General features: G+C 44.7%; 1 protein-coding gene across 1 annotated transcript in view; it reads right to left on the bottom strand.

The window, feature by feature from the left end:
• BACH2 (BACH transcriptional regulator 2) overlaps positions 1 to 11,939 on the bottom strand; it is a 385,089-nt gene that overhangs the window by 30,214 nt on the left and 342,936 nt on the right. The window contains exon 5 of the mRNA XM_006156118.3: positions 3 to 704. Within this exon, the coding sequence (XP_006156180.1) occupies positions 3 to 704 (702 nt within the window). The remainder of the gene's footprint in view (positions 1 to 2; positions 705 to 11,939) is intronic.

The following is an 11,939-nucleotide window of genomic DNA, read 5'->3' as shown; positions in this document are numbered from 1 at the left end:
GGGCTGGGCTGTTTGTGGTCCATCTCGACATCCCCCGCTCTGTCCTTGATGTCGGGCTCATCTCCAGACAGGCAGAGTGTGATGCTCTCTTCCTCGTTCTCTTCACTGGGCGGCTCACTTTTAATCTGCCCCATGGCAAGCCCTGGCTTGAGGTTGTTGCCAGAGTGGTCTTCACTGTATGTGCTTGCAAAACCTGAGGTACTGTGTGATGATGCGTTATACACGTTCTTGGTACACGCCAGCTGGTATTTCTTGTATCTGGGGTACTGTGTTAACGCGTCCTTTTCTGAGCTCTCCTTGGTGTCTGTGGACACGTCAGCCTCGGGCAGCAAGGCTTCTTCCTTCTCTGCTACAGGTATGGCCGTGGCCTCAAAGTTGACGGGGTCTGGAAGCATCTGGTCCCTGGGGCAAGCCATCTTGGCCGTCTCTGAATCCATCGTCTCCTCCTCTTCATCCTCCTCCTCTCCTGCGGAGTTCCCATGGTCCTCGTGCGTGCGCTGGCACGCAGCGTCCTTTCGGCACACAAACAGGCCATCCTCGCTGTTCAGGAGCTGGGTCTGCAGGAAGCTGAAGCAGGAGTCCTCCAGGTTGTGCATGCGCAGGAACTCAGCGCAGCGGATGACCTCGCGGATGTTTTCTCTGCTGAGTAACAGCTTGGCAGTGTAGGCAAACTGTAACAGCGGCCCAAAGCCCCTGGCCGTGACCTGCAAAACAAACAGGGAAATTGCCAACATTACCATCAGCACCGCTATTGTCCTGAATCCCTCAACTGAAGCAAGATAACCAGACAGTGCTAATGTCCCAGAATAAAGACTGCAAAGGAGCAGTTAATCTCGTACTGGGTCAGCAATGATTCTGCCTCTAATAATTAGTGCCTGTCTCGTGCATGCCTCTGTTGTACTTCATCACGCACAAGCAGAATTGAAAATCACCGGGGTCAAGTGGCTAAACAAGATGACTATGGGTTCAGTGTTTACACTAATGAAATATCCTGGCAAAAATGCACGGTAACAATGGGAAGCCTATTAATTTCCCTCCCAATCAGTCCTGTTGAGAGCCATTTGACACCAGGAGGGATGCTGGGACACTTCCTGCAGCTCACTGGAGCCAAAGGAAGCATTATCGTTTGGTCAACCACAGAACCAGCACTGAGGCCCTGTTAAAAACTCAAAGTCCATGAGGTTTCAAAAGTCGTTTTTCCTCACTTACAACATTCAAAGAGACATTAAAACAACTTCTGTTTTGCTTATCCATCATACTTTCTACTTGAAACTTCCCGTCATTATGTCACAGCTGATCTTCACAAGATACCAGAGATGATGACAATCAAAAGCGAAATTGACTCCTGGCCTGTAAAGAACGGGAGTTTACAGAGCTAAACAAACCTGCTGTCATTCAGACTGGCTGAAGCTGCTGGGTGGCACAGGACCTGGGCTCTTCCTTTCCTAGTTACTATTGGCAGTTTTGCCGGGCAGCTGTCTTCTTTCCTGTTAAATCTTCAGGAGCTAATCCTACTGTCATTTGCTGCTTATCCACTATATTTTACACAGATTGAAAATGTGCGAGTTAGGCACAGCCCGTGTACACATACGAACACATGCATGCACACACAGCCAGGCACATGATGCTTAGACAATTAAGAATACACTGCCTGAGGCCAGCTATTTTTTTTTTTTTCAAATAAAAGTAGTTTAAACTTGCTGATATTCAGGGTATGCTTTTAAAATTTTTATTTATTTATTTTTAGAGTTATTTTTTTTTCCATAGGGCATGTGCACTTTCTGGAGAGAGACAGAGAAAGAAAGAGACAGGGAAAGTGAAAAATCATTACCCAGGGGGAATGACCATGCCATATTCCCTTCTCCTCATTCTCTTCTTGGGATTTTGAGCACATAAGCACATGCTCCTGGCATGATTTTGAAGCTGCTGGGTTTGGAACTCAAACTATGGTCGGCCATTTGGAAATCCAATACCTTAACAATTATGCTACCCGCTGGCCCCAGGCTTTGCTTTTTATTTTTCCCCCTGCAGATAAAGCTGTGCATCCTCTAACGACTTACAAGTACTGCTGACCTCAGGGGTACAGGCAGCAAGTTTATGAATTATGTATAAGCCAAACAAAATAGCAATCGTGGTGTCCTTACTGGAAGCTATGGCATGATCAAACATTTCTGCTGGGGGGAGGGGCCAGACAGCGGTGCAGCAGTAAAATGTGACACTCTGCAAGGCTGAGCCACATGGGAAGGCTCTAGGTTCATGTCAAGAGATCTCCTTGAGAACACCAGGCATGAATGTGACCATGATCCATGGCCGGCTGAGACTGGAGGTAGAGCACAGCATCGACATCATGTGGAGGGTACTCTTTCTCTCTCTCTTTTTTTAGAGAGATTTTTGCTATAGGGTCCATTCACTTGCCAGAGAGACAGAGAGTGAGAGAGACAGAAAGCAAGAAATCACCCCTCAGGAGGAATGGCCATGCCACAATCCTTCTCCTCCATTCTCCTCTCAGGATTTTGGGCATGCACGCACATGTGCCCAGTGTGAGTTTCAAGCTGCTGGGTCCGGAACTTGAACTGTAGTCGACTACACGGGAGTTCAGCAATGTAACCATCACACCATCTGCTGGTCCTTCTGTCTCTCTTGCTCATAGAAGAAATAAATAAGTAAACCAAAGAAAATTTTTGATGGGGGGAAAGAATGCAGAGCAAGATGGACTGGACAGCTTTGTGATGACGTCAGTGTGCATTAAACTCACTGCAGTCATGCAGCCAACACTCCTACAACAATCTGTATCGACTGTTCCAGATTCAACTTGGACATGAACTCTGGGGGAGCTCTTAGAGAGAACAAACGACGCTGTCATTTCAGTACCCAGAGCCAGGGTGAGGAAATGTCCTGGAATCTCTAGAACATTCCTTCTAGTAAGGGAAATTTCTTAGACATGTAACTGAATGGGGTTTTACAACTTTTTTTTTTTTTTTTGCCAGAGGGTCTGTGTGCTTGTTGGACAGTAACACAGAGAGAAAGATAGAAAGAAAGTGATAAAGCACTCTTCCCATGGGATGGCTAAGCTGCAATCCCTTTTCCTTCCTCTCTCCCTCCTTTTAAGATTTTGGGCACACACACCTGTGTATCTCTCAATCCACTGGGTCTGGGACTGGAACCATACAGTTCCAGGCGGTGTGGGAATTAACCGCCTCAATCACCACGCCACCTGAAGGCCCTGAATAGGATTTTAATTGTTAATATTTGTTAAATAAAATCCTCAATTAAAAAAAGTGCTCTGTCAGGACCAGCAGATGGCATAATGGTTATGTCACTGAACTCTCACATGGCAGAACACGATTTGTGTCCCGGACTCAGTGGCTTGAAACTCATGTAGGGCATGTGTGTGTGCATGACAAAAATATTGAGAGGAGAATGAAGGAAAAGGAACTGACATGTGGCCATCCCCCCTGCGGGATGATTTCTCACTTTCTGTCTCTGTTTCTGTCTCTGTTTGCTATAGGGCTTGTGCACTCACATGCACAAGCCCTATAGCAAAAATCTAAAAAAAAAGTGTTCTGTCAGCCCACCTCTTGTTAGCATGCACTGGCTGCCGCTGCTTTGCAGGCTGATGCCACACGGGAGGCCTGGATTCAGATCCTGGCCCATCCTAAAAAGCTGGGTGTGTGTCTGTAGACCCAGCTACTCAGGAGGCTGAGGGTGGAAGACAGTAAGGCCCTGTCTAAAACACCGTGGACCCACACAAATTCTGTCAGATCATGAACCCAGAGATAGTTGGTTAAAAAATATATATATAAACAAAAAGAAATCATGCCTACTAGGCCCACATTATGGCTCTACACTGGCAATCACTGCTCTCTCCCTTTTATTGTACTTGCGTCTATTTCTACCATAAAACAGAAAAGTCCTTCAGATTGGGGAAGGTTTCATTTCTCTTTGTAGCTGTGCATGGACTCTAACCCAGGGTTTCTAACATAGTACTGAAAAAAGCTTCCATGTAACTAGTTGTGTCATAAATCTGTGTCCCTAACATACAACCACTGTGTACAGAAGGTGACAAGGCAACACGTAAACCAACCAGCTCAACCAATCAACAGACCAAAGGCCAGCAAGCATCCTGACTTGTCCTGTCCCTGGTACCAGTGTTAAAGAAGAGCTCTGCTGACCGACACCTTCGTGTCCTACTGAGCTGACATGGTAATGGATTCAGCAAATGTAGTACCTATGTACTTGTCTCCCAGAACCTTTGCAAAGGAGTAACAAAGCAAGGACGTGAGTATTTATAGGAAGCTCCAGAAGGTGAGGGGAATGACCTATTTTCTTCCCTGCAACACTGATTCCTCTACAAAGAAAGAAACGGTAGAATCAAGGCCCAATAAGTAAGCCAGTGTTAGAATGGGCAGAGCTTTCTAAATACTGGTTTAGTCTCCACCTTAAGAAATTTGAACTGTCTATTTTTAGGAGCCACTAAAACTCACTCATTGTACAGGGAAGGCAAATATCTAGGTATCCACATGAAGCTGGGTGCTCATGAACTGTGACCACCAGTCTACCTTGTTACTTACTTTTTGCTCTTAACCAGTAAGGCTCTGATAATGAGAGAAAGAGAAGGGGGGAAGGGAGGCAGAGAAGCACATACAAAATGAATGACCCGTAAAATGGTATTTAAAAAAGTAACACTCAAAGTTTAAGTGGAATGAAGCTAGGAAGAGTGGACCAATCCATTCCACTGAGGTTAATGGAGCTGCTTCCCAAGGAAAGCAGACACACCCAGGCTAAAAGCTCATGGTCGGAAATGGCCCAAAGGTTTTGTAAACAAATGCATAACACAGTGTGTGGGACAGTTGGGATAACAGCCTTGCATTTTGAATGAAATATTTTGGGTAGATCATATCAAAATGTATTTGTTCACCACCCTTAAATATTTAACTACTTGGCCCTGTGATCTGTAATACTCCTTGTAGCATGGAAGACTGGATCACACTCTGGGGGCAGAATGGAGTATGCCACACGGGGTTAAGACCTGGAGAGGTCAGGAAGAATCACCCTCCCTCCACCAGGAGGTGGTGATATCAGCCAGCAGTTGGGACACACGATGGACGTGGCACTGACTTCTACGTGTCAGCTCTGAAAGAAACAAGGTCAGGCTACCAAACCCCCATGCTGTGGTGTTAATCAACATGCTGATGTGATGAAAATTGGACCCATTCAAACTTCAAGTCTTTCCCCTTTATTCCCTTGGATTCTTACGTATCCTTTCTACGGAGTTAAATGAAAAGAAGATGGATGATGAACACTCCGCTGGCAGAGGACACACAGGATGCTATTTGCAGAGCTGAGGAGTTTGCTATCTTGTGCACCACCCGTCTGGCTGCTGGACAGAGGTTATGATAAACTTCAAACAGTTTCATTGCTGCACTTTGACAGGGATCACAGAGATGGCCTTCAGGCGTATACAGAGAGTTGGGTTTGGGAATTGCTATGAGACTTAGGACATGATTCTCTGCTTAGGTATGTGGTTAGGTCTCGCCTGCTGGTTTGGCAGTGTAAACACACAGCTGTAGCAACGAGTCCATCTGCAGAAGCGGATCAGGTACATCGGGAGATCTGGTGCCGGCTCCCCAGGAGAGGGGTGGCATGCTTTTCAAAGTTCCTTAATTACAACCTTACAAAATATGAAAACGTACACATTCGGCAACACCACAGGGATTTTTTTTAGTGAAGCAGGATCTCTTATACACTGCAGGAATAGGTAAGATGGAGGTAACAAAGCTGTGACCATGTGCCTTTTTTTTCTTTTTAAGAATTTTAACAAAAATTAAAAAAAATTATTATCATTACTCTTCAATCTTAGAGAGAGAGAGAGAGAGAGAGAGAGAGAGAAAGTGATAAAGCAAGCTGCCAGGTTTGGGACTCGAACTGTGGTCGACCATGTGGGAATCCAGTGTCTTAACCATCATGTCACCTGTTGGTCTATGTGCTTTTCTTAAGAGAGAGTTTTTGCTATAGGATGCGTTTGTTTGCCAGAGTGACAGAGAGAGACAGAGACAGAAAGTGAGAAATTGCCCTCAGGGGGATGACCACACTGCAATCCCTTCTTCTCCATTCTCCTCTTGGGATCTTGGGCATGCATACACACATGCCTGGCATGAGTTTTAAGTCGCTGGGTCTGGGACCTGAACCACAGTTGACCATCTGGGAGTCTAGCAACGCAACCATTATGCCCGGCTGGTCCCAGTCATGTGCTTTTGAAAGCTCTGAAGCCACTGACCACCCCTCTGGTTGTACCTGCACAGCAAGGCACTTGTCGAATTAGAAAAACAACTCTGGTGACATTCACTCTTCTCTCACTCCCACACTGCACTTCATCCCACTCTGCAGGAGGAAGACTGATTTACTGATGAGAAATCACCTTTAATCCTAATTTTCTATAATTAACACTCACATTATCACATTTTTCTCCCAAAGCAGTATGCTGTACAAGCATACTGCAGGCAGGATGTATTTGTAAAGTTAATTAACCTCACTATTTCCACAAAGCTTCTGATCATTTCAGTATCCATTTTAGATAAAGATGGAGTCAATCTCGTTTTCCATTCCTCACGTAGCAATATAAAAATGATGTCAATATATGGTCTGCGGCCATAACATAAAGACCCTCTCTGATTTGTACATCTGCTTCCAAGACTCTCTCGCTGATCATTTAGCTGCTAACTATTCTGATGATCTATTCATTCGTTCTCCAGACCTGTTCTGGGCACTCACGGTACACTATGTGGGGTTTGGAGGAATCGGCTTCCTCGGATTTGAATCCCAGCTCTTTCATGTACCAGTTCTGCACCTTTTTTTTTTTTTTTTTTTTGGAAAGATTTTTGCCATAGGGCACGTGCGTTCGCCAGACAGACAGAAAGAGACATAGAGACAAAAAGCGAGAAATCACCCCCCAAGGGGGGATGGCCACGCCGCAATCCCTTCTCCTCCATTCTCCTCTCGGGATCTTGGGCACGCATACACATGCGCCCGGTGTGAGTTTTAAGCCACTGGATCCGGGACGCGAACCGCAGTTCACTACGTGGGAGTTCAGCGACATAGCCATTATGCTAACTGCTGGTTCCCGCAGTTCTGCAAGTTTGGCTGGTTACTTAACCTGTCTGTGCTTTAATTTCCCCAAATGTAAGACATTGATGCTGACAGTGCCCGCCTTGTGATGAAACCTTTGGAATAGGATCTGCATTGACTAACAACTGTCACCACTGCTGTTATTACAAATATGAATAAAATACCATCTTTTTCTCCCAGGATCTGACTGGATGCCTGGGGAGAAAGACGATCAGTATAAATGTTTCCTGTGTCATCTACGAATGTAACATAGGAATTTGCGGAGTGCCGAGGGAGGACAGAGCTGGAGGCAGTAACTGCTAAAGGTATCCGTGTAAGGCTGCCTGGAGGAAGTGATATTTGTTCTAAGTGTTTAGGGCTGAGTTAAAATTCATCAGAGTAAGTTAAAGAAGGGTATGGTGGGGCCAGCAGATGGTGTAAGGGTTATGTTGTTGGACTCTCACATGGCCAACTGCGGTTTGAGTCCCGGACCTGATGGATTGAAACTCATGCTGGGCATGTGTGCATGCATGCCCAAGATTCTGAGAGAATGGAGGAGAAGAGATTGCAGCATAGCTATCCTCCCTTGGGGGTGTGTGTGTGTGATTTCTCATTTCTCTCTCACTGTCTCTGTCTCTCTCTGGTGAGTGCACATGCCCTAAGGCAAAAATCTCTATGAAAAAATAAGTCAGTCAAAAAGGGTATGACTCACTTTCTCATCTCCTTTGCGCTTTTCCTCAAATGCAACTTTCCCAGTGAGACTTTTCCTGCCCACTGCTCACAACGGCCCTTCCCTACCAATACCAGAGCTGGCTATGTGATTTGCAGGATCCAGTGTGAAGAAATATATGGGTCCCTTGTTCAGAGATTATTCAGAATTTCAACAGTGACAGCAGAACAGTAAACCAAGTGTAGGGCCCCTCTGAGCCCAGGGTACTGGTAATTGCAGAGGCTGTGCTCTCATGAAGCCAGCCCTACCAACACACATGCTACCTCACCCTTGCAGTAGAACCGGGCCCCCCAATTTCAATAGAGATGATGGCATTCCAGAGTAGAGGTCAAACTGAAACTCTAAACTCCAAAGCCTGGCTGGCATGTTTCCTGGGATCAGTGTAGGTCTGGGGTAACTGGCGGGATCACGAGCCTCTTAAGACTGAAAATAGGGTCACCTCACCATTGTACTTTGTGATTGGTAAGAAAAAGGAAATGAAAGGTTCAGTGAAGAGAACACAATGTAAGTCCCCATCATAGAGTCGAGATCCCATATTTAAGTCTGTTCATAGACACAGGCTCCCTGAAATTAGTTCTCAGGAACTCTTGAGGAAGGACCCTACATTTTCACTTTAATATCTCCTGTCACAAAGATGTGAAGAAATGTGTTTTTTCCTAATAATACAAACTTCTTTTTCATTGCCAGTGGGCACATTTTTCAGAGGGACATAGAGAAAACAGAGAGGGAGGGAGAGAGAGAAAGCTCCTCTGTGGTACGTGGTTATGTCGCAATCCTTTCTCCATTTTCCACTCACACACATACATCCTGCATGTTTTTCAAGCTACTGGGGCCAGGATTTGAACTGTGGTTGGGCATGTGGGATCTGGCTCTCTTAAGTACAAGGCTTAGGGTCTGGCCTCAAAGTTTTCTTTCTTTTCTTTTTTTTAGAGGTTTTTGCTATAGGGTGTGTACACTCTCCAGAGAGATGAGAGAGGCAGAGAGACAGAGAGCAAGAAATCACCCCCTGGGGGTAGCCATGCTGCAATCCCTTCTCCTCCATTCTCCTCTTGGGATTTTGGGTACACACGCACCCGGCATGAGTTTTAAGCTGGTGGGTCTGGGACTTGAACTGCGGTCAAGTACGTGGGAGTCCAGTGACATAACCATTATGACATCTGCTGGTCTCCCAAACTTTTTTTAACTAAAAAAATAAAAAGTCAGTCAGGGGCATGATTATTAAGACCACTGAATCCCAAATGGCCAACTACATGGTTTGAGTTCAAACCTGGCAACTTGAAAAACATGCTGAGTGCATGTGTGCCCAAAATCTAGAGAGGAGAATGGAGGAGAAGGCATTGAGATCATTCTCCAAGCCAGGTGATTTCTCACCTGCCACACCCCCAGTCTCATTCTGGCAAGTGTGCATACCCTTGGCAAGTTAAAAAAAATCTTTAACAAAACTTAGAAATTTGTTCAAGCCTAGAACCAAATCTATGACATATTCATCTCTATCTATATGTGTGCGCTTATTTCTATAACATTAATATAAGCATAACAGGGTCTCTAGATAGCTCTAACGACTATAAACTTTGACTTCTATCATTTAATTTTAGTTCGACATTATAAACTCACGTGCTGGTTATTTACTATTGTTTCTCCACCTCGTTCCCACTCTTCTTACATTCCTTTCCATAATGCTGACAATGGGAGTTTATAAACCCCATTTCTTAGGCTCCTTTGCTGGTTGGCTTATTACTGGATTTAAGGGGCACTGGTAGGAGACCAAAAGGTGGGAAAATGGAGAAGCTGTGGTTCCTTCTGTTTGTCATTCTTTCCTTTCCCAGTGGTGTGTTCTGGAAGGGGCTGTTTCCTCCACAGATCCTGAGACATCATCACTACCCTCCAAGTTCATAGGTCCCTTTTATCTACTCCAGCACTAGGAAAGCTAGACGCTTCCCACAGTCAGTACTCACTGGGTTAACTCTCCCTCCCCCTTCTGTTCTTCCATGTTTCCAATACCTGTGTAACCAAGTCCCTGGTTTATATCCCCTCTATTTGAGGATACTTGACATGGTTTTCAGTCCCCTGACTTAAGCATACATTCTACACGCAAAGAAGCCAAATCCCAGAGAGGAAAAGAGGAAAGAGATTTACCCAAATTCACACAGCTGGTCAGCCACAGGCTAAACATGTTTTCTGTCTACAGAGTTCAACCCTCATGTTCCTTTCCTACCTGTTGCTATTTCTCTGAAGTGAACCAGAAAAGAAATACTATTTCATGTGGCAACACATTCTTGTGAGTTTTGTTGTATTCTCTAAGATAATCAGCCTTTCAGGGCCAGCAGGTGGTACAGATATTAAGGCAGTTGGATCCCACATGGTCTGTGGAAAGGTTCGAGTTCCCAACTCAAAGGTTGGAGTCTCAGACCTGGGAGCTTGTAAAACACACCAGGCATATGTGCATGCATGTCCAAAATGCCCAAGAGGAGAATGGAAGAGAAAGAATTGTGGTGTAGCTATTCCCCCATCCCCGAAGAGTGATTTCTTATTTTCCCTATCGATCTCTTTTTCTACAGTGAGTGCACGTGACCTATAGCAAACTAAAATAAACAAATAAATAAAAATGAAATATTTACTTTTTTACGGCTTGTTCTATACAGAGGAGTTGGTCAATTGGATATGATACTTTGCTGGGTAAGAAAAAGGGTGAATCAGCTATTTGGTTCTATTGTTATTTGCACAAGTCAGAGTCCAGTGTTAGAATTTTCCCTGATGAATGAAGGTAACTACTACTTCCTTCTCTTGCTGTTGCTATTTCTCTGAAGTGAACCAGAAAAGAAATACTATTTCATGTGGCAACACATTCTTGTGAGTTTTGTTGTATTCTCTAAGATAATCAGCCTTTCAGGGCCAGCAGGTGGTACAGATATTAAGGCAGTTGGATCCCACATGGTCTGTGGAAAGGTTCGAGTTCCCAACTCAAAGGTTGGAGTCTCAGACCTGGGAGCTTGTAAAACACACCAGGCATATGTGCATGCATGTCCAAAATGCCCAAGAGGAGAATGGAAGAGAAAGAATTGTGGTGTAGCTATTCCCCCATCCCCGAAGAGTGATTTCTTATTTTCCCTATCGATCTCTTTTTCTACAGTGAGTGCACGTGACCTATAGCAAACTAAAATAAACAAATAAATAAAAATGAAATATTTACTTTTTTACGGCTTGTTCTATACAGAGGAGTTGGTCAATTGGATATGATACTTTGCTGGGTAAGAAAAAGGGTGAATCAGCTATTTGGTTCTATTGTTATTTGCACAAGTCAGAGTCCAGTGTTAGAATTTTCCCTGATGAATGAAGGTAACTACTACTTCCTTCTCTTGCTCAATATAACTCTGTAAATCCTGGGAAGCCCTTTCGTCAACATGGGGATTTGATAAGTTAGCAGGCTTGACTCAGCATCAGTTCTTAGAATATGGATGACATCAAAGCAGAAAAGCCGTTCTGGTAGGCAGCCACATAGCACCAGAACTTTCAAATTAGAAAGGTCAGACAAGGGACCAGCAGTTAGCGTAATGGCTATGTTGCTGGATTTCCATGTAGTCGACCGCGGTTTGCGTCCCGGACCCGGTGGCTTAAAACTTGGGCGCGTGTGCATGCGTGCTCAAGATCCCGAGAGGAGAATGGAGGAGAAGGGATTGCCGCGTGGCCATCCCCCGGGGGGTGATTTCTCACTTTCTTTCTCTCTGTCTCTCTCTTCTGTCTGTCTGGTGAGCACCACCTGATGAAAAACCTACAAAAAAAAAAAAAAAAAAAAGGTAAGACAAAGCTAATGTCCAGAGGTAATGTCACGTGTCCCTTGTCTGTATTCCTTGACTCAAAACTAGTTTCAATAACAGCTGAAATTGCTTCATAGTTGTTTCTTTGGTTGTTTCAGGGTTGACAAGAACAGATCAGGAGAAGAGAACATTCATTGTTGTCTTTCCTGAGAACTGGTGACACCTTGGGTCTGTGGAGCCTTCATTTCAACTGGGTGTTTCCAGCCCCTAATCCTAATCTCTTTCAGATGTGGCACTGGTTATTTTCAGGTATAGATGATTATATTTCCCAGGTAAATGGCATGAAAAAG

Source organism: Tupaia chinensis, unplaced genomic scaffold (genome assembly GCF_000334495.1).
Source record: "Tupaia chinensis unplaced genomic scaffold, TupChi_1.0 Scaffold000478_3, whole genome shotgun sequence".
Taxonomy (NCBI): Eukaryota; Metazoa; Chordata; class Mammalia; order Scandentia; family Tupaiidae; genus Tupaia; species Tupaia belangeri.
The sequence above is the reverse complement of the archived record's forward strand: the minus strand, read 5'-3'. Positions and strand labels throughout refer to the sequence as shown.